General features: G+C 57.1%; 3 protein-coding genes across 9 annotated transcripts; 2 read left to right on the top strand and 1 right to left on the bottom strand.

Moving 5' to 3' along the window:
- Positions 1 to 299: 299 nt before the first annotated feature.
- ARFRP1 (ADP ribosylation factor related protein 1) lies at positions 300 to 6,954 on the bottom strand. Of its 7 annotated transcripts, none has more exons than XM_012188066.5 (8): positions 6,863 to 6,954; positions 6,294 to 6,392; positions 5,963 to 6,050; positions 5,680 to 5,762; positions 2,397 to 2,478; positions 2,113 to 2,183; positions 1,410 to 1,510; positions 300 to 1,341 (listed from the first exon to the last, which is right to left on the bottom strand). In XM_012188066.5, exons 2-8 carry the CDS (start codon positions 6,384 to 6,386, stop codon positions 1,254 to 1,256), a joined length of 606 nt encoding a protein of 201 aa, XP_012043456.1. In that variant the 5' UTR covers positions 6,387 to 6,392; positions 6,863 to 6,954; the 3' UTR covers positions 300 to 1,253. The 7 variants fall into 7 exon arrangements, 6 of the variants coding, with proteins under 6 accessions (XP_012043456.1, XP_012043459.2, XP_042085528.1 ...); XM_012188069.5 differs by having other exon boundaries at positions 6,294 to 6,387; XM_042229594.2 differs by lacking the exon at positions 6,294 to 6,392.
- Positions 6,955 to 7,587: 633 nt separating this feature from the next.
- On the top strand, positions 7,588 to 16,744 carry ZGPAT (zinc finger CCCH-type and G-patch domain containing). Its single transcript, NM_001161734.1, has 6 exons — positions 7,588 to 8,174; positions 14,818 to 14,951; positions 15,170 to 15,325; positions 15,863 to 15,982; positions 16,072 to 16,477; positions 16,606 to 16,744. Exons 1-6 carry the CDS (start codon positions 7,588 to 7,590, stop codon positions 16,742 to 16,744), a joined length of 1,542 nt encoding a protein of 513 aa, NP_001155206.1.
- A 753-nt stretch (positions 16,745 to 17,497) lies between these two features.
- On the top strand, positions 17,498 to 19,994 carry LIME1 (Lck interacting transmembrane adaptor 1). Its single transcript, XM_042229870.1, has 6 exons — positions 17,498 to 17,565; positions 18,509 to 18,560; positions 18,741 to 18,798; positions 18,886 to 18,973; positions 19,057 to 19,406; positions 19,505 to 19,994. The coding sequence occupies exons 3-6, from the start codon at positions 18,784 to 18,786 to the stop codon at positions 19,781 to 19,783; spliced, it is 732 nt and encodes a 243-aa protein (XP_042085804.1). The 5' UTR covers positions 17,498 to 17,565; positions 18,509 to 18,560; positions 18,741 to 18,783; the 3' UTR covers positions 19,784 to 19,994.
- The last annotated feature ends 181 nt before the right edge of the window (positions 19,995 to 20,175 follow it).

The raw sequence follows: 20,175 nt of genomic DNA, 5'->3' as shown, positions 1-20,175 counted from the left end.
GATAGTGTGTCCCACTCGTTTTCTGGGAAACGATGCTTTTCCGTTCTGGGGCAGGTTCAGATGAGGCCTTGACTCATCAACCTAGGACTCCCAGTCCTGGCAGCCCCCACCAGCCCTGGAGGCTCCTGCCTGACCTCCAGGAAGGGCCCAGGGAGAGGCAGGATCAAAGCACCCCCTCAATGAGTCACCTCACCTGCAGCTGGCGCCCACCCCCAGCCCTGACTCATCCTTTTCCCAGCATCTCCTCCCCAGCTGCCTGGGGAACCTGACCCTCAGACAAAGCCACCAGGCCTCTGGAGAATGATGGATGGGAGCCACTCCGACTCTTTATTTTGCCCATGGCTAGGCTCATGGGGTGTCACCGGCTTCCACAAGGGCCATGTGGGAGGGTCCTGAGGACCAGCCTTGCCTGGAGGGCCTCTGCTCCTGGACACAGGACTGGAAAGGGCCCAGACCTGAGAGCAACCCCGGCCTTCACCCCCAGCTAGCACAGGCCCAGCACACTACTAGCCTGGGCTCCTTGGGATCCTGCTGGCCTTCCTCACACCCCAAGCTCATCTCTAGGTTATTCTGGGTGGGTGGCAGGCAGGCTGAGGGTGGGGGGTAACAGATGCCCACTCCCAGCACAACCACCTAGCTTTCCCATTTTCCCTGGAGATCAAAACAAGGTGGCTGGGTCAGTGGGTGGGGCTCACAACCTCCCAGGCAGGTCTCCCTGCCTCCTCCTGAAGCTGTATCAGGACAGGGACAGCAACAAGCCCAGGTCTCCTTCAGGTGACACCAACCCCCCAACCTGAGTCCAAGATCAGAGGGGACAGAGGCCAAGGACAGTCACAGCTGCCTCCATGGGCATGACGCACAGAGCAGCCTTGAGCACTATGGAGGGCCCCACAGCTCTGAAACACCTATTTCCAAGCAGCTCCCCATCAAGGCCCCATGCAGGGCCAAACCGGCAGGCCTGCTGGGGCAGCAGCTCCAAAAGGAGAGGTGGCCAGCAGGGGCCCCAGACTGGGACTCGGGCAGGTCTAGGCCTGCTATGGCCATAAGTTCTGCTGGCGGTAAGCTGGCATCCCTAAGGCCCCAGCACCCCTAGCAGAAGCCTCCGCTTTTCTGGACACAGAAAAATTTGTCTTAGAGAAGAAACAAAGCAAATGGGACAACCAAAAGGCAAAGCCGACCCAGCCCCCAGGATTGGTGGTGTGGAGCAGGCAGGAACTCTTCAGGACAAGAGGTGGGCACACAGGCAGGTGTGCCTACGTGATGTCCCGTTGCCGTGGCGGCCGGTGCACATTCCGCACGACGCACTTCACCATCCACTCGATGCCCTCGCGCACCCCCTTGCTGTGGAGACAATGGGCATGAGGCAGGGCTGACTGTGACCCCCGGTGCCCAGGGTGAACCCCACTCACCCTGTGAGGGCCGAGCAGGCCTGGGTCAGGCAGTCCCGCCTGCCGATCTTGGAGGCACAGTCACTGAACGCAGTCTTGATGTCAGGGATGGAGAGGCAAGTCTGGGGGAGGTGAGGCCATAAGGGGTAGGCCTGCCACCCTGCCCACCCTCTACCCCCAGAGCAGTTCCAGAGCTGTGGGGGTAGAGGGCAGGTGGGAAGCTTCATGGCACCTTCCAGGAGGTGCCTCCTGGCTACTGTCTAGGAGGGTACCTGCCTGGTTAGCAGCCTCACGGAGACACACCCTGGCAGCACGACCCAGATGCTACAGGAACATGCCACCCGTCTGTTCAGGGCCCCCTCCATGTGAATGGCTGCCATGATGCCACCTCTCACCAGTGGTTCATGGAGTGGGGCCAGCACAGCTACTGTGCTCAAGGGCAGCAGACAGGTTGGTGTCAGCACTGACTCCCACCCTGAGGTGCTTCTGCACTCTTTCCAGACCTTCACCTGGGTCTGCCCAGCAGGAGGCCCCGGCTGCAGAGGAATGGGGGACTGCTACCTCTGGTGCAGAGGTGCCAGCACAGCAGGAAGTAACCAGGGGGTGGGGGTGCTCTGTTCGCCTGGGGCAGCCACATTCAGGGTAACTGAGGAAGGCAGTGGCCCTCCCCTGGGAGAGGTCCCCATCTGGCGGGAGCAGGAGCCCACTTGGCCTAGGGGCTCACCTCAACATCCTGCTTATTGGCCAGCACCAGGATGGGGACACCGTCCAGCGCCTCGCTTGTGACCATCTTCTCTGGGGCGGGCAGAGAGGCGGCAGTGAGCGCCCTTCATCCGCCTCCACACAGGTCCCCACATCCCTGCCGACCCCACATGGATGCACTTGGCTGGCGCCCTCCTGTCCCAGCGTGGCCCAACCAACCCCCAGCCCAGCTCTGGAATGGGGACTCTGCAGACAGAACCCTCCCACTCTACTCCCCGCATCCCCAGCCTAGCTGGCTGTACCCACCAAACGCCTGTTTGGACTCAGACAGCCGCTCCTCGTCTGTGGAGTCGATGACATAGATGACGCCATGACACTCTGCATAGTACTGGGCAGGAGGAAAACCACGTGCTGAGCCTCGGGCACTCAGCCACCTCAGGGCAGCCCCTAGCTTGGAGACCCTGCTAGGGTGCTTCCTGGAGGTGGGGCAGAGTGCAGATACACCCCAAACCTGCTGGGACACGGTGGCCACCTTCCTCAGCCACTTCCCAGGTGCTGTGCTCTGAACCCCACTTCAGGATCCACTGCTGAGACCCACCCACACCCCCTGGCCTGAGGAGAGTGGCCAGAGGACATAGGATGGGGCTCCGGGTCTCTGTACACCTGGGTAGGGGGACCCAGTGCAGACAGCAAGGCAGTAGGTATACCAATAGGGAGCCAGGGAAGGCCTCCTACACATTCAAGGCAGCTCTGACCCCCACATGGGACAACACGGCCAATGACAGAGCCATCCCAGGGAGTTTGGAGCTCTGTAGGAAAGCAATGGCAACCCACTCCAGTACTCTTGCCTGGAAAATCCCATGGGCGGAGGAGCCTGGTAGGCTGCAGTCCATGGGGTCGCTAGAAGTCAGACACGACTGAGCAACTTCACTTTCACTTTTCACTTTCATGCATTGGAGAAGGAAATGGCAACCCACTCCAGTGTGCTTGCCTGGAGAATCCCAGAACGGGGGAGCCTTGTCTCTGGGGTTGCACAGAGTAGGACACGACTGAAGTGACTTCACAGCAGGCTGGCATCAGCAGGCCAGCTAGCCCTGGGTTCCTGCAGTAGCAGCCACACAAGAGAGCCCCCCTACACACACACAAGCACCAGAGCCCAGGGTACAGGGAGGGCTATGGGGAGTGAAGAGCAGCATCCCTGGGGAAACAGACACATGAAGCAAGGCCTGGTGAATCCACCTTCTGTCCTGATGTTAAAAGGACAGAAACACCCACGTCGCACGAGCAGGTGACTACATCCTTGCCCCTTGTCTCCACCCCAGCTCCTGCCCAGCAAGAACTAAGGAACTGGGAACACCCGCACATCCCTCAACATGGGTGGCCTCCTGGTCCACAGACCAACCATGAACCCAAACCTGAGGCCTCTCTGGCTGGCCTGCTTGGGTGATACGGGACCCAGGAGCTGCAGCCCAACAGTGCAGGCTTCCCAGGCAGACAGGGCCACTGTGGGGTTTGCAGCAAGTCAGTAAGGGAATCACTACTTGGGCCCCGGACCCCTGTGGTGGCAGAGAACTTCAACCGGTGTGTGACTGGGCCCTGGCAGATGAGGGCTGGGTCCACCAGCGGGGGATGACCAGGAAGCAGCGGTAGCTGTGAACCTATGGTGCCCACTAGACCCAGATCCTGAGCACAGTTGTCACCAATGCCCACACTCTGGAGGCTCTCAGGTGTGGCCTGGAGAGACAGAGGCCACAAGTCCTCCCTGTGGCAGGGTGCCAGAGGGTCCACTGGGTCCACAGACATGGTCTGCAGCTGGCACGTGCACAGACCTATAGGTACCAGCTCACGGCACAAGCAGAGGTGCTGGGTGGAGGTAAGGCCGTAAAGGTGGGAGTGAAGGTCCACCAGATGCTGTCGGACTACAAGGGGGCAAGGACAGGCCCCGGGACACAGTCTCAGAACAAGGGGAGAGCAGGAGGCCCACTTTACACCCCTCCTGGTGACTCACACGGCTGGGGACATGGCACCCCTGTGCAACCCAGTCACCAGAGGCCAGCAAAGCCCTGGCCTGGCAGGGGCATCTGATGCCATCAGCAGGAGGTAGGGCACCCACTCCGTCTCAAGAGTCAGGGAGCATGTGAGAAACCCAGGGCCCATCCTGCCGAGATGGCAGGCTCAGTCCTCGTGAGGAGGCAGTGGCAAGGCCATGGCATGACCAGAAGTGGAAGCTGGGGGTGACCACCAACCACCAAGCTGGCTTGCCCTCAGGAGGAGCCAGACCCCAGCCAGAGGCGCAAGGGCAGCAGAGCACCTTCACTGGCTATGTCCTGGCTGCCATGGTGGGCAGTGCGTCCAGCACAGGGCCCCTTGTCAGCTCCTGCAGGACCCACTCTGACCCACCAGAGCTACCCGAGCATGTCATAGCTGCCCGCCATGGTGACCTGCCAAGGGGATGGGATCCCAGCCAGCTTGGCCTGACTTGGGGCAGCGCCCAAGATGACCCTGCCCCTGACCAGATCTTCATCCCCCACAACACTTGCCAGCTGCTAAACTCTGACACACACTGCCCCTGCTACTCTGAGACCCTGGCCTGTAAAGAACGTCAGATCCCCGTGTGGATCTGAGGTTTGAACAAACAGCCCCTGGCTTGGTCCAACTTAAATGGTCACAGAGAGCCTGTCAATGACCTTCTGGCCATGGAATGGACAGGGTCTTCTTGGCTGGAGATCAGGACAGGGAGGACACTTTGGGGAGGAGGGGAAAATGACCAAGGATCTCCTGCTGCGGTTAAGCCAGAAACCAAGACTAGGGCATTAGACATCAGCAAGTACTGGGGTGATCTGTGCCCCTAGAGCTGGGTGAGCCTGTCTGTGCCTTCGGCATCCACTGGGTGGGAGAGGGGAAGAGGCTCATTCCACCCCTGCTCTCTGCTGGACCCTGTGCCTGGCAGAGGCTGAGTGGAAGACTAATTACGATTCTGAGGTCTCAGAAATGCTTCAAAAGGTCAAAAGAAGACACAGCTACTGTGAGCCTTAGAGGACATCCTCCCCTCAGTAGGAGGGACCCCATGGGGGAGACTCAGGCCCTGAGGCTGAAACTGAGAGCCAAAGAAGCATTGTGTCTTCCCTGCTCCTCAGGCATCCTTTGTCTCATCTTGCGCTGATTAGCAACAAAATCTCTAAACCTAAAGGAACCAGTGTGTCCCTGCTCTTGGGGGTGTGACTGAGGAACTGGGATGGGGGTGAGCCTCAGGAACCAAACGGGTCACAGAAGCTGCCAAGAGTAAGGAAAGAAGAATCCTAGGCTTCCCTGGTGGCTTAGAGGTTAAAGCATCCACCTGGAATGCGGGAGACCCGGGTTCGATCCCTGGGTTGGGAAGATCCCCTGGAGAAGGCAATGGCAACCCACTCCAGTACTCTTGCCTGGAGAATCCCATGGAGGGAGGAGCCTGGTAGGCTACAGTCCATGGGGTCTCAAAGAGTCGAACACGAATGAGCAACTTCACCTCTGAGAAAAGGAAGGACAAGACTAAGGTACCACCCAGATAGAGGTGGTGCCAGGGAGCCAACGTGGCACCCACCCATCTTACCTTGTCCCACAGAGACTGCAGCTCCTCCTGCCCCCCCAAGTCCCAGAACATCAGGCGGGCCTTTCCCACGTCCACAGTGCCGACTGCAGAGAAGAGACAGGTGAGGCTGCAGTTTTGATCCCTGACCCACCAGCTCCCAGCTCTCCTGGGAGAAGCAGGCTGAACCTGCGCTGCACGATGCTGGAACCAACGGTAGCCGGAACAGAGGCCTCACCTGTGGCCTTTGCACACTGCAGCATCCTCAGCGTTCTGCCCCCAACCCACATGCCCAAAGGACCCTTACTGTTTAGGCCCACGGTGGTAGTGATTTTGGACAGACTCATCCCCTTGTAGTTCTTGTTGAATCGGGTCTTTGACTGCTCCAAGAAGGTCTAAGGGCAGAGAGAAAGAGGCGTGAGATAGAACTGCAATAGTTTTCAAACACCCCTCCTGGGGCTTATTCCTTTACAACAAGGCAAAAGAGAACAACGTTTGCCTTTTAAAGCGGCTGGTGGTAACTATCTTATGACCTTAAGCAGGGTTCAGAGCCTGCCGGGGTGGAGAACACGCAGCTAAAAAAAACACCGAAAGGACTGTGGGGGTGGGGGATGGCGCTGACACGGAGCCACACTCACCGTCTTCCCGGCGTTGTCCAGACCCAGGATCAGGACGCAGTACTCGTCCTTCTGGAACATGTACTTGTATAGGCCCGACAGCAGCGTGTACATCCTGCCCTGGGCACCCGAGATCGGTCACGGACGAGACGGCCCGCACCGTGGACAGAGGGTCCCGCTGCCCGCACGGCCGCTCACAGCTGGAGCCCAGGGCCCTCCTGGCTCTGCCTCCCCTCCCTTCCCCTCCGCCCGCCTTCGCCTCCGCAACTGCTACAGAATCGCCCCGGCGCTCCAGGTGCCCACACGCCCTCTCCGGCCCGGCCAGGGCGCTCTGTTCGCAGGCAGAGGGCAGCCTGCCCCGCCCCGCTTCTCGCTGCTCCCCCGCCCGGGCTCCCTTCAGGCTTTGCTCCCCTCGGGTCTCCTTAACCAACGCCCCCTTCGCTCGCGGCCCGCCGCGAACGCCTCTCAGAGGCGGGGCGTCTGAGGGCTGGTGACTGCCCAGAGCAGTCGTGAGGCGGGCGGGCGGCGCGGACAGACTGCGGACCGGTCGCCGAGCCTGGGCCCAGCTCCACCCACCCGCCTCGATGTACCTGCGACCGTCCGGCCGGACCGCCGAGCCGCAGAGCAGGGGAACCGCCTTGCGCCTGACCCACCGACCCGGCGCTAAACCCGCGCGGCGCCTGACGGGACAGGCGCCGGTCGGCCGAGGAGGGGGCGGAGCCTTCCCGGCAGCCCCCGCGCCAGACACTTCCGCCGGCGGCGGTGCTCGGGCGGAAGCGCCTGTGGGCTGCAAGGGCGGAAGTGGGGCGCCGGACGGCTTTGGCCGGTGAGGCCGGCTGGCCGTCTGTGGCGGCGGCCGGGAAACCGCTCGGAGGAGGGCCTGGCCGGGGCGAGGGGGTCTGGGCAACGGGGCCTTGGCCCGAGGTTGCTGGCCGAGCGGAGACGGGCGGCGCGAGGCCGCAGAGGTGGGCCCGGCGGGGGACACAAGACTTGGACGCATAGACCCCGGAAGAGCTTGAAGGCAGCTCCCGGGAAGGGAATCGAGGCCGTGGGGCTAGTGGCCAAGGGCCAGCTTTGGCTCCTCCTCTCGGAGCTTGAAATATCTCCACGTCCAAACGAAGAGACTGCTGTTCACGGTTCCGCAGGCTGACCACCGAGGGTTGCAGTCGGCCAACGCTCAGTGTCGGCGTTGTGGGGGCCGTCTGTCCCAGACTCATCTGGCTTCTCTTCTCCGCAGCTCTGGCTCCCACGCCTCCCCTCTGAGGACCCAGGGACCCAGCCCCGCAGGCGCGGGAAATCGGCCCCTCCCGCCAGGATGGACGAGGAGAGCCTGCAGACCGCCCTCCGGACCTACGACGCGCAGCTGCAGCAGGTGGAGCTGGCCCTGGGCGCTGGCCTGGATCCCTCGGAACTGGCCGACCTGCGCCAGCTGCAGGGAGACCTGAAGGAGCTGATCGAGCTCACTGAGGCCAGCCTGGTGTCTATCAGGAAGAGCAAGCTGCTGGCGGCGCTGGATGGAGAGCGCCCAGTCCAGGAGGATGCTGAGCCTTTGGCTTTCCAAAATGCCATCGTGGAGACGGCGGAGGTGCCAGTAGCCCCCGGGGCAGAACTGGAGACTGTTCCTTCGAGAGAGACTGGGCCAGGACCCACGGAGCCTGGGCAGGAGGAGGACGACGGGGAGGACGAGGAGGGCGGGGCAGCACTGAGTGGAAGAAAGGTGAACGCCCCCTACTACAGTGCCTGGGGCACCCTGGAGTATCACAACGCCATGGTAGTGGGCACCGAGGAGGCGGACGACGGCTCCCCGGGCGTGCGCGTACTCTATCTCTACCCCACTCACAAGTCCCTGAAGCCCTGCCCGTTCTTCCTGGAGGGGAAGTGCCGCTTCCAGGAAAACTGCAGGTAAGGCTTGAGTTCTCTAGGCCACTAGCAGGGGGCGGGGGGGGGGGGGGGGGGGGGGGGGGGAGAGGGCCGCGGGGACTTGCGGACAGAACCTTTGCAGTTCTTTGCAGTTTTGTTTTTCTTGGCCGAGCAAAATGCTGAGAAGAAGAGAACTTTATAGAGGCAGGGGGTTCTTCTAGCAGTATCCTTCATTAGGGGGTCTTCTTGACTTTTCCCCAGGTATGTCAGGAGTACAGAAGGGTTTATGTTGAAAAGAATGGAGCCCTCCCCCCCCCCCCCCCCCGCCGCCTTTCCGTGACCTGTCCTATGCTTCAAAGTGAAACTTCTAAAATTTACTTATATTTTAGATATTTTATTAGAGAAGTGGTCAAACACCCAGGTAACTAGGGAGAGTAGCATAGAGACTGCTCACATGTCATGGTAGGTCAATGTTTTGCTGCTCTTGTATTCTCTGTTCCTGCCCCTGGAGTATTTTAAAGCAGGTTGTAGGACTTACTGGGCATTTTGCCTGTAAGTACTTCAGGATGCCGGCTTAACCTAAGTGACAAGGATGTTAAGTTAAAAATTACCTCCGTGTCACTCTCACACCTCACCAACTTAACAGCAAGACCTTGTTCGTATTTAATCACGAATGTAATGATGTTGTGTTTTCCTTATGTACATTATGTTTAATTTTGCTTCTTTTTCCTTTCCAAGGAATATTTCCTGAGATTTCTAGTAGATGATTTTCTTCTTTAATCAGTAGTCCAGGGTAACTATTCAATATCTTCAGTTGTTTGGTTATCTTATTTCTTTACAGATTTTTGCTGGGCCCAGAGTCTTATTTGGTGCGGTTCCCCTTTTTTTCCTTTTTCCTCATGAGTTTTGTGAAAAGTGTAGTGTACATACAGGAAAGTGCATGAATCAGTCATAAGCCTCCTTGAGCTTCCACAGGGTGGGTGCTGCCTTGTCCCCCAGCAGAGAGTTAAGGATCAGAGCAGGGAGCCCTCCATCCTTCCTGCCATGGTCCCTCTGGAGGGTTCCTCCCCGTCCCTGTGCCACGTCCATGTGGGGATGAGAACTGACGTATTCATGTGCTGCTTCCTCTGGGCAGCACTGTTCCAGGGGTTTCACGTGTATTCACTCACCTGGCAGCAAGCCTGCCAGGTAGGCCCTACAGCTGCTGTGGTTGCTGGACCCCCGAGGGGCAGTCCGGCTCTGAAATGCTGCTGCCTGCTGTCAGCTTCAGGCCTGACCCATGCAGCCCACCCACCCCACCACCACCCAGGTGTAACAGTTATTTTGTTGCTTTTACTTTGGATTTTTAGTTTAAAAATTTACTTATTTAAAATTTTATTGTAAAGATAAAGTAGTGTTGAAGCACCCTGGGACCTGCTTTCTATCCTCCCCTCCTGGGAGGCTTGCCACAACTATGATGAGCATCTCTCTAGCGTGTGAATCCTTTACAGGCACGTGTGTCTGTGAACAGAATATTCTTGTGCTTTATTTTCTAATTAAACTATGTTGTACAGCCTGCTTTGTTTTGCAACTTGCTCTTCTCACTGAGCGTGTCTGGGAGAGAAGTTTACATAGATATTTATAGGACTGTTTTGTGCATTTTAACTACTATTATTTTTCCTCATTCATATGCCACAGTTTATTTTGTCTCCTGGTGTTTACCAGTTTTTATTTACTAAAAAGAACACACTGAAAATCCTAGTACACATCTTTTGTCTCTGTTGGGAATGTCCCCAGTGTGGATGGCATGAGCATTTTCTTTCCTTGCGCGCTGTCTGCTTCTAAGCCCCTGGTCTGCTCTGTCGTGGTCACCCTAGTCACTCTTGGTCACGTTCTCTAACTTGGGGATTCGTACCTACTGAAGTGAAGAGGTGGTCTTGATTGAACTTGTATTTCCTCGATTATTAGGAAGATTGCATATTTTTTCATACGTTGTTCTAACTTTATCGCTCTGTGTTTCAGTATCCTTTTCCATAAAAAGGAGAGGAGCATGTCTTTTGCAGTTGTTGAGAGGCTGGAATGCATTAATATGCATAAAAAAACAGTACCTAACATGGAATAAGGACACAGTGGACTTAAAATTTTTATCTTGTTGTGAGAAAGGTCAAATCCAGAAAGTAAAGACAGCACAAGGGATCACTGTAACACTCAAGTACTCAGCTGAAAACTACAAAGCTGCCGGTTACTCTGGGGTCCTCTGTGCCTCAGCCCAAACACAGCCTTCTCCCTCTTCCAAAAAGAATCGCCACCCCGACCTTTATGATAATCGCCTCCTTGTGTTCCTTGTGGCATATCACTGAGATATGGCTAAGGTATAAATGTTGCAGTTTAATCTTGCTCACGTCTAAAGGCTGCTGTCTGAATCTGACTGTGTACCCCCACCCCTGCCTTTCCTGGCCTCCCAGTTTCACTGTTGAAGGGGCAGACCCTCTAACGCTGACCATCCCCCACCGCCCTGGTGCAGCCCAGCACATTCTTGCAGTGACCAGAAGGCTGGCAGCTGGATCCTGGGACCTGCTCACTCTCGGGGCCCCACCTGGGCACAACTCAGTGCTCTGCTGCCTCTTGCAGCACGTGATGCTCAGTGCCTGGATCTACTGGTATGGTGTGTATTGCAACAGGGAGCTTTCAGCTCCACCAGCTCATTTACCAGCTAGGGTGTTTCAGAGTCACCTCTCCTCCTGTAGAAGCCGGCTAGGTAGTAGGACAGATTGTATAGAAAAGGCAGGATAATGCCTGATGTTTCTCTTTTGTTTGCTTGGTTTCCAAGATAACAAATTGGTTCTCTTTGATCCTGAGGTGATAAATTCATTTTAAAAAATATTTAATATCCTTGTGGACTGATGGACTTAAATGCATTTGATGAATTTCAGTCCACTGAAATGCTGATTTTTACTGAAACTCAAGCTGTCCCACCCTTGCCAGGTGGAGCCTTTTCATGTTGGCTCCTCGCCCTCTTGACACGGTCCCGGAAATCAGGATTCCCCACCCTCACCTGTGCTCTTCCTGCCACAGACCTGAAAGCAGCCAAGTCTCTGAGAAACCCTGGTTTCTTTTAGTGGCAGATGCTATTTCAAGGCTCATAGGGAGGCCCTGGGATGCACTTCGCTGCAGGGGGCTCAATGCTAGGTCTCTTCAGCAGACAGAGCTAGAAGTGCAGGTGGACACACGCTGATGTCTGTGTTAGTGCATCTGTATGTTCAAGGACGAGTGCCTAGTGAGTTCATACTGATTTCTTAATCTTTTCTGGATTGCATCTGTATATCCTTCTCTCCCTCAGGATTCTGGTTTTCAAGGACCAACATCCCGTAATTAAGTTGTTTTATCCCATTCTGCATACACAGGACGCTGTCAGAACAGCATTCAGTCTTTAGTCATGACGACTGAAGACTGTTCAGAGTGTTCTGACGCGCACCTCCCACTCTCCCTGCCATCTGACTGCACTAGACCTGCACAGCTGGCTCTCATGGCTGTCGCAGCCCATTGTCTCCCTTCACTCTCAGCGCTAGTTCTGGAAGGAACTTAGTGTTTCCTGCTCCCATCTGCCCGTCTGTCAGGGTCTTCTTAGTCGTGTTGGTAGTCTGAGACTCATTTTCTGGTAGGTTCTTTAGGAAGGGCTCACAGGAATAACATTTGTAGAGACCTAGCATGTCTGTTCAGAGAAGGCAATGGCACCCCACTCCAGTGCTCTTCCCTGTAAAATCCCATGGATGGAGGAGCCTGGTGGGCTGCAGTCCATGGAGTTGCTAAGAGTTGGACACGACTGAGCGACTTCACTTTCACTTTTCACTTTCATGCATTGGAGAAGGAAATGGCAATCCACTCTAGTGCTCTTGCCTGGAGAATCCCAGGGATGGGGGAGCCTGGTGGGCTGCCGTCTGTGGGGTCACACAGAGTCGGACACGACTGAAGCAACTTAGCAGCAGCATGTCTGTTAGGCTCTGGTTGTGTCTTTCATGAAGACACAATTCAGCAGTTTTGATGAACATGTATATGATTCTTGGTTCATGTTGCTTTCCTTGAATATTTGATATAACTTACTCAATTTTGACATAAATTGTTAAAAAGTTCTTTTTTCCCTTGTAAATTACCTGCTCTAATGGTATGATGTAAGTATCCAACTTCATTGGTTTGCATGTGGGTATCCAATTTCCTGGGGCTTCCCAGGTGGCTCAGTGGTATAGAATCTACTTGCCAATGCAGGAGCCACAGGAGATGCGAGTTCGATCTCTGCATTGGGAAGATCCCCTTGAGGAGGAAATGGTAACCCACTCCAGTATTCTTGCCTGGGAAATGCCATAGACAGAGGAGCATGGCAGTCTGCAGTCCTTGGGGGCACAAAGAATCAGACACGACTGAGCACAGCACGTATATACAATTACGTCATTGACAAACAGAGATGCTTTTGCCTATTCTCTTCAATTCGGCTGCTTTTATTTCTTTTTCTTGTTTAACTGCCCCGCCTAGAACTTCCAGTACTGTACTGAATGCAAGTGGCAGGAGCACTTCCTGTCTGGTTCCTGATCTTAGGGGAAAGTACCCCTCCTCCCCTCCTTGAGTGTGATCTGAACTGTGGATTTTCCGTAGATGCTGTTTATCAGGTTGAGTGTTTTTAACAAGCGAGGTCGTTGGGTTTTTTCCAGGTGTCTTTTCTGTATCAGTTGATATGCTTGTGTTCTGTTGATGTGCCGTTTCATTGAATGGCTTTCACCTGTTGAACCACCCTTGCATTCCTGGGATAAACCACAGTTATGATGTGTACTTATTCTAAATGCTTGTTTTCTTGTTCATGTGTTTACTTATTATTCTAGATGGTGTTATTCATAAATAATTATAATTATTCACAAATAATTATAATTACTCATAAATCATAAGCACTATTCATAAATGTTGTGAGGTAGATGATTAAGTAGGGGTGTTGCGGGGGGTTTGAGTTTGGGAAACATTTTAAATTTTTTCCTTATGAAAATTGTAGTCTGTCTTTTCCTGCCTCTTTAGTAACACCTCTGTCCTGCGTGGGTTTTGTCCTGTGAGAGGCTTTTCCTGGGTCCCCTTCATTCCATTGGTCAGGCTGCCTGTGCTCTTAGTTGACGTTGATTTCATGCACATGCCGTTAACTACTCCCACGATTGGGAACTTCGGTTATTTCTGAGTCTTAGATGTTTGGTTCATACCCTTCTGGCTCAATCTTTGCATATGTCCACCATATGCAAAGTCCACCATACTTTTCTAGGGTCATTTCATAGACGCACTTGCTGGCTTAAGGAGGACAACCAAATTTAAGGTTTCTAAGAGTACTGAAGATTCTTGCAGGGAGGTTTATTGGCGGTGTCTGGGTGTGTTGAGGAGGAGTTTGGCCAAATTCCCCTTGGGTCTGGGTCTCTTTCCTCGGTTGAACAGGACTTTTCAACCACTGTGCCCGCCAAAAGACACATGGACTGGTCTTGCATCTGCTGGTGCCACTGGTCAGTGGCAGTACCCTGGGTGCCCGAGGACGGGCAGGGGTGAGAAGGAACCTCCCAGAACTCCACCCAGGAAGGTGGCTGAAATGCCTTCTCGCCTCTCCTTTCTCCCCACAGTCTCCCCACGGTCTCTTCACACGAGGCTGGCTGTGTGTCGGAGCCAGGGCCTATCTTTGCTTGCTTTTGTGGGTTAGAACGCTTCCTCCCTGAAATGGGGGCACTGCAAGAGATGTGTGCCTGGTGGCTTCATGTCTTTATTTGGCCAAGTTCAAAGTTGCAGCCCTCTGTTCCCACACTTCCTGTCCCACCTCCTCTCTCCTGGTTTTCGTTTTGGTGTCACTGTTTCAGTGACAAAGACAAGGCAGCACCATTACAACCAGGTCCTCCTAGTTGGCTGGGGAGGCCTCAGTCCTGCGAGTGACGCAAGCAGACCCCCTGTCTTGATGACCTGTTGTGTCCAGCGGAGAGGTGCCAGGGAACTGTTGTCGCAAGTGTGTCTCCCAGCCACATGTGTGCCTGTGTGTGGGTGACTCTAGCCCAGGAGGCTGGAGAGTAACCAGAAGCCTCTAGTCCTTGGGGCACCCAGGTCCATCTGAGAGAGCACAAGCACAGTGTGTGTGTCCATACGTGTGCATGTGTACGCACATGTGCATACACGTATCTGTGTGCTTGTGTGTAGTCAGTGTGTGTATGCCTGTGTATGGTGCATGTGTGGATGTCTGTGCCTCTGTGTCCATGCATGTGTGTACATACATGTGTGCATGAGTGCACTTATACGTGTGCCTGTGTATATATGTATGCGTGTATAGGTATGGGTGTGCATACACATTTATACACATGTTCAGTGTATACATCTGGGTGTGTGTACATATGTGCATGAGTATATTGCATGTGAATACATGTATATGTGTGTAGGTGTGTGTGCGTGTGATGTGTGTGTGTACATGTTGAGTGTATATGTGTGGATGTGTACATGTGTGTGTGGATGTTGCGTGTGTATACATGTGTTCGGTGTAGATGCGCATAATTGTGTATTATATGCGTGTCTGTGGATGTCTGTGTGGACCTATGTGTCCCTCTCTCCATTCATATCTCCATTGGACGGTGTCCAGGCAGGTAGACTGGATTATTTGGGCTTGTGGGACCCTGGTGGCCATACCTGAGTTATGCGGCCCTCTCTGCAGGTTCTCGCACGGGCAGGTAGTCTCAGTGGATGAGCTGCGCCCCTTCCAGGACCCGGACCTGAGCTCCCTGCAGGCTGGCTCTGCGTGTCTGGCCAAGCGGCAGGATGGTCTGTGGTACCCAGCACGGATCACTGGTGAGGCTGCCCCGGGGCCTCCCTGACAGGCCCTTCCCAGGAAGCCCTCTTCATGTGTCACATGTGTTAGTCCTGCGTGACTCCTCCTCTGGGTGGGTGTTGGGGTCCCACCCCACACATGAGAAGAGCAAGGCCCCCTTGGTTTTGGCCCCACCCTGCTCCCACCTTCCAGAGCGGCTACTTCCGTGTGCTGCCCTGCTGCCTCTGTGCCCCTCCAGATGTAGACAGCGGCTACTACACAGTCAAGTTTGACTCTCTGCTGTTGAAAGAGGCTGTGGTAGAAGGGGACAGCATCCTGCCCCCACTGCGCACAGATCCTGCAGGGTCCTCTGACTCAGACGGCAGCGATGCAGACGACCCCAGCTATGCTCGAGGTATGGCTGCTGCCACCCCCAAGAGGCTCCCGGCTGGCAGGGCCCACACTGTGGTCAGTACAAGGACACACTCCCGGGGAGACGAGGGTGTGTGATGGACCTGGGGCACGTCCAGAGACCCACAGACGCAGAAACCATAGTCCCACGCAAGCCGCGGGAGGGGATGGGATGCACAGGAAGGAACAGCTTCCTGCAGGGCACGGGGACCTGTTAGCTGGATGAAGGATCGGCTGTCAGTGTCTAGCCTCCCCCCAGGGGTGGGGGTGCCCACATGGGGTCTGTTAGCCGCATTGTCCATACTGATGGAGGGGAGGACTGCTCTCCACAAGGGAACAGGGAGTGTGGAAGGGTGCCATCCTGTGACCAGGTCGTGGAAATGGCTAGGCTCTGCCTTCTGCTTGTGCCACATGCCCTGGGCAGGGTGCTGGGGATGCTGGGGGCTGGTTGTGCAGAGCTGAGCTCTTGGGTTAGCCTTGGCTGGAGCCCAGGATCCTCTGCATCTAGCTGGGTTAAGCCACTGCCCTCTGATACCTGCAGTGGTGGAACCTGGTGCTGCCAACCCCGGGACCTGCAGCTCCGCTTTTGCCGGCTGGGAGGTACACACGCGGGGCATTGGCTCCAGACTCCTCGCCAAGATGGGCTATGAGTTTGGCAAGGGTGAGTGCACTTGTGCTGCCTGGGGACAGGAGGGACTCCACATCATGGCCCAGGGGTCCAGTGGCAATGCCAGCCTGGTGTTCCCCTAGGTCTGGGCCGTCGTGCAGACGGCCGGGTGGAGCCCGTCCATGCTGTGGTGCTGCCACGTGGGAAGTCACTAGACCAGTGTGCAGAAATCCTGCAGAAGAGAACCCGGGCTGGCCAGGCTGGTGTCAGCAAGCCCCCAAAGTGCCGGAGCAGAGGGAGTGGACCTGGGGGCCGCCCACCTCCTCGCAGTGTGTTTGACTTCCTGAACGAGAAGCTGAAAGGCGGGGCTCCAGGGGCCCCAGAGGTGGGGGCGGCACCCCCCGGGAGGAGTGGCAAGGAGGTATACCATGCCAGCAGGAGTACCAAACGGGCCCTGAGCCTGCGGCTCCTCCAGACCGAGGAGAAGATTGAGCAGACCCAGCGAGCCATCCGGGGCATCCAGGAGGCCCTTGCCCGCAACGCTGGCCGGTATGTGTGGCCCTGCCCCAGGCACCTCACCCCTGCCCAGCTTCCCCTGAGAGAGTTTGGGGGCGGCGGGCCGGGTCTGAGGAGGGGCTGGAGGCGGACGGCAGTGCTGAATGTGGGCCCCTCTCCAGGCACAGTGTGACAACGACCCAGCTGCAGGAGAAGCTGGCAGGGGCCCAGCGGCAGCTGGGGCAGCTCCGGGCCCAGGAGGCAGGCTTGCAGCGGGAACAGAGGAAGGCCGACACTCACAAGAAGATGACTGAGTTCTAGAGCCCTGCACGTGTTGTGGATGGAACTGAAGGGCCTCGGCTCCTGCTGCCCTCGGGCAGACAGCAGGGATGCCACCAGAAGGGCCAGCCTGCTCTGTGGCTACACCCCACAAAGGGCCTTCTTGCTGGCCTCCAGCACGTGGACACTGCTGAGCAGAAACAGGCTGCAGGGGCCCCTTCCTGATGCTTCCCTGCCCACTGAGTCCACCTGCCAGTGTCCTGGGGCGTCTCGTGAGCAAAGACATTAAAGTGACTTTGTCACAGTGTCTGATTTCATTGGAGGCTTGACTGGCTGTGGGGTCCTTGGGGAGTAGGGGTCTTTGCGCCAGGTCACAGGGCTGGGCTGGAGGGGTCCTGAGTGAGCCTGCTGCCCCTGCCCAAACCCAGAGCCAGGAGCCTCCTTGCTGCTCTCCCAGATGTGGGTCACAGCCTCAGATGCCCCCCCCCCCACAGTGCCTGACACCCACAAATGAGTGGAGCTGGTGCTGCAGTGGTGGGAGGAGACCTTGACCATGCTGGGCCTGGGGTAGCACTGTTAAGGGGGCAGGAGGACCCAGTGAGCTGGGGGTGTTATGCATGTCTCCTCACCCGCGCACCTGCCACTTCATGGGTGGAGGCAGTGCCAACTCATCCCACCAAGTACCGTCTAGACCCCAGGCGGGGCCACAGCAGGTGGGGGTGGCTGCCGTGGCGGGGAGATGAGATGAGGCACACAGGAAGTGAAGTGGGGAGCTGGGCTGCAGGCGACAAAGGCACTGTGCTTCAAGGTGCCCAAGCTGCCTGCCACCCCAGACGGTGGAGCTGCACTACACCCCGGTCTCGGTGAGTGCTACTCTGGCCTCCAGACGGAGGACCCACACCACGTCCTGGCCTTGGTGAGTTCCCACTCGCTTCCAGCCTGCCGGGGCTCCAAGCTCCTTAGTGCCTTCCTAGGACAGCTGACCGCTGGTGTCTGGGAGGACTGGGCCCTACTAGGTCAGGGCATTGGGACTTGGGCCCTCTGTTGAGGAAAGCCCACTTGCTGGGCCTGGGCAGACTGGCCCTCACCTCCAGAGACTCCCCACCCCGTAGCTCTGTGCGACTGGACACTTGCTCCGCTCTGCCCCCGAGCAGCTCTGCCAAGACTCCAGGAAGTGGACATCCAATGGCAGCAGCAGTGGGAGGGGAGGGATGGTGAGCCCGGGGGAGAAGGGGAGTCCATGTTCAGAGTAGCCCCTCCAGCCTGCTTGACCCCCCAGCTTCCCAGCCCCTGGGGGGCCAGTCTAGTTGACGGCCAGGAGGCACCATCTGGATAGGAGCCATTCCTGGGCAGGACGTGGCTGTAGGTGAGTCTGTGGCCTCTGGCTTGCCTTCCTGGGGTGTGACTTGGGTCTCAGGTTCAGCCTGTGACCACAGTAGGGCCTTGGTCAGGCCCCATGCTTAGCCATCAGTTGGATCATCCTTGCCAGCTCAGGTCCTTGTGGGGGCCAGGCAAAGCACACCTCACACCAGCACCCCCCAGGCAGAGATGGGAAGGTGGGCGCCAAGGCATGCCCCCTCGGCCTCCGTAGGAGGGAGGAGCTACCGAGACGGGGGTTTCCTGTGTGCTGAGTCAGCGCACAGCGGGAAAGGGACCTCCTGGCAGCATGAGACACAGAAGTGGGGCTATCAGGTGGGTTCCCAGTCCCTCAGCCTCCAGCACCAGTCTTCAGCTTGCAGGCTCGTCCACATCTTCACAGGATGAGGCTACAGGGGTCCTCAGTCCCTCCTGCTCTCTGGGTCCTAGGGTGCCTCACGCTGCTCCTCTGGCTGTGGGTGTTGTGCACAGCCTGCAACAGGTATGTCCATCCCTGCCTGGCCTGGGTGGGGCCTGGCTCAGCTCTCCAGCCAGAGGGGGCGGGACTCAGGCAGGCCCAGCATGGCTCTGTACACATACTTCCTGATGGGCCTTGGACCGGAGGCTGTCATCTCTGACCCATGTCTCTGCCTCCCTGGGCTGATGATCCTCTGGCACCCAGGAAGCAGTCACGGAGGCAGCTGTCCAGGCTGCAGGGCAGTGCAATGCCAGCAGAAGTGGTGAGTGCCAGAGTGTCCCTGGGGCCAGACTGTTCCTGGGGCCAGGGTGGGGCCATCTGGAGGCTGACCAGCCTTCCTTGCCCCCAGTCACTGCTAAGACGACCCCACCACTGCTCCCTCAGCAAGTCAGACACCAGGCTGCATGAACTGCACCGCAGCCGGCCCTGTAGCAGAGGTGAGCTGGTGGGAGAGCTGGGGCCTGGAGGTGGGCAGGCATCCCCAGACCCCCAGTAACCTCTGCCCTCTCTCCACCCACAGCCCCACGGCCTGCCAGCATGGATCTCCTATGTCCACAGTGGCTGGAGGCATCCAGAGGCATGACCAGGCCCCCGGCACCCTTCTCACACCAGGAGCTGCCCCTGGCTGCGCCCTCCACTGGCCCAGAGGCCACCTATTCCAACGTGGGGCTGGCAACAATCCCCAGGGCCAGGCTGGCAGTTAGCTCTGGGGTGTGGGCAGGGGCACGGCTGACCAGCAGCTATGCCAGGCCTGGGCCTGAGGCCAGACCTGTGGTAGCTGAGTATGCTTGTGTCCAGAAGTTCAGGGGAACAGATCAGGGCCCCCAAGGCCTGGGGCAGGGGAAGGTCGAGGCAACCCCACCCACTCAGGTAACCCAAAGGATGTCAGATAGGGTGGGTGGGACTGGGCAGATCCTTCACTGAGTGGATGGCACTGACTCCTCCCTGGGCTGGCTTCCTTTCTCCAGGTGGACATCCTGTATTCCAGGGTCAACAAACCTAAAAGGAGGGACCCAGGACCTGCCACAGACCAGCCAGACCCCAAAGGTGGGGGAGCAATTTTGGCTCTGGGGAGTGACCCAGCCTACGAGGTCCTCCCTCTTGGGGGCCTGGCTATGGACAAGAGCCTCCTAGAAAACGTGTATGAGAGCATCCAGGAGATGGGAGCACCTCTGGAACATCCGAGCTCCAGCTCCTATCAGGAAAGGACGTGTGCAGAGCACAGAGACACTTTGCTTCCTGTCTAAGCCTGGGGAGGGGTCTTCATCGCCTCCCTACCCTGAACACCCAATTACAGATGATCCTTCCTCCAGAGTGGGCTGCGAACCCTCCTTTCCCCCACACGCAACTGACAACACAAATTCCAGACAGCAGCGCTGCCAGCATGTGGGGTCCCCCGGATCCTGGCTGCCATGTCCTCTGCAGGGCAGGGTCTCAATAAAGCCCCAGATCCCTATACCTCAGCCTGCTCTTCCTCACCGAGAGCCTTGGGGGTGGGGGTTGGTTCCGCTGGGTGTGCCAGGTACTTGGGCCAGGTCAGCTGGGGCTGCTTCTGGTCGGGCTAGTGGGAAGGGGACCAAGCCCTGGGGGGCGGTCCTCAGGCTGAGGAGTTCCTCGGAGAAGTGAGCTGGGCCGCACG

This window comes from Ovis aries, chromosome 13, assembly GCF_016772045.2.
Source record: "Ovis aries strain OAR_USU_Benz2616 breed Rambouillet chromosome 13, ARS-UI_Ramb_v3.0, whole genome shotgun sequence".
NCBI lineage: Eukaryota > Metazoa > Chordata > Mammalia > Artiodactyla > Bovidae > Ovis > Ovis aries.
Note: the sequence above shows the minus strand (reverse complement) of the source record. Positions and strands in the feature narration are given on the sequence as shown.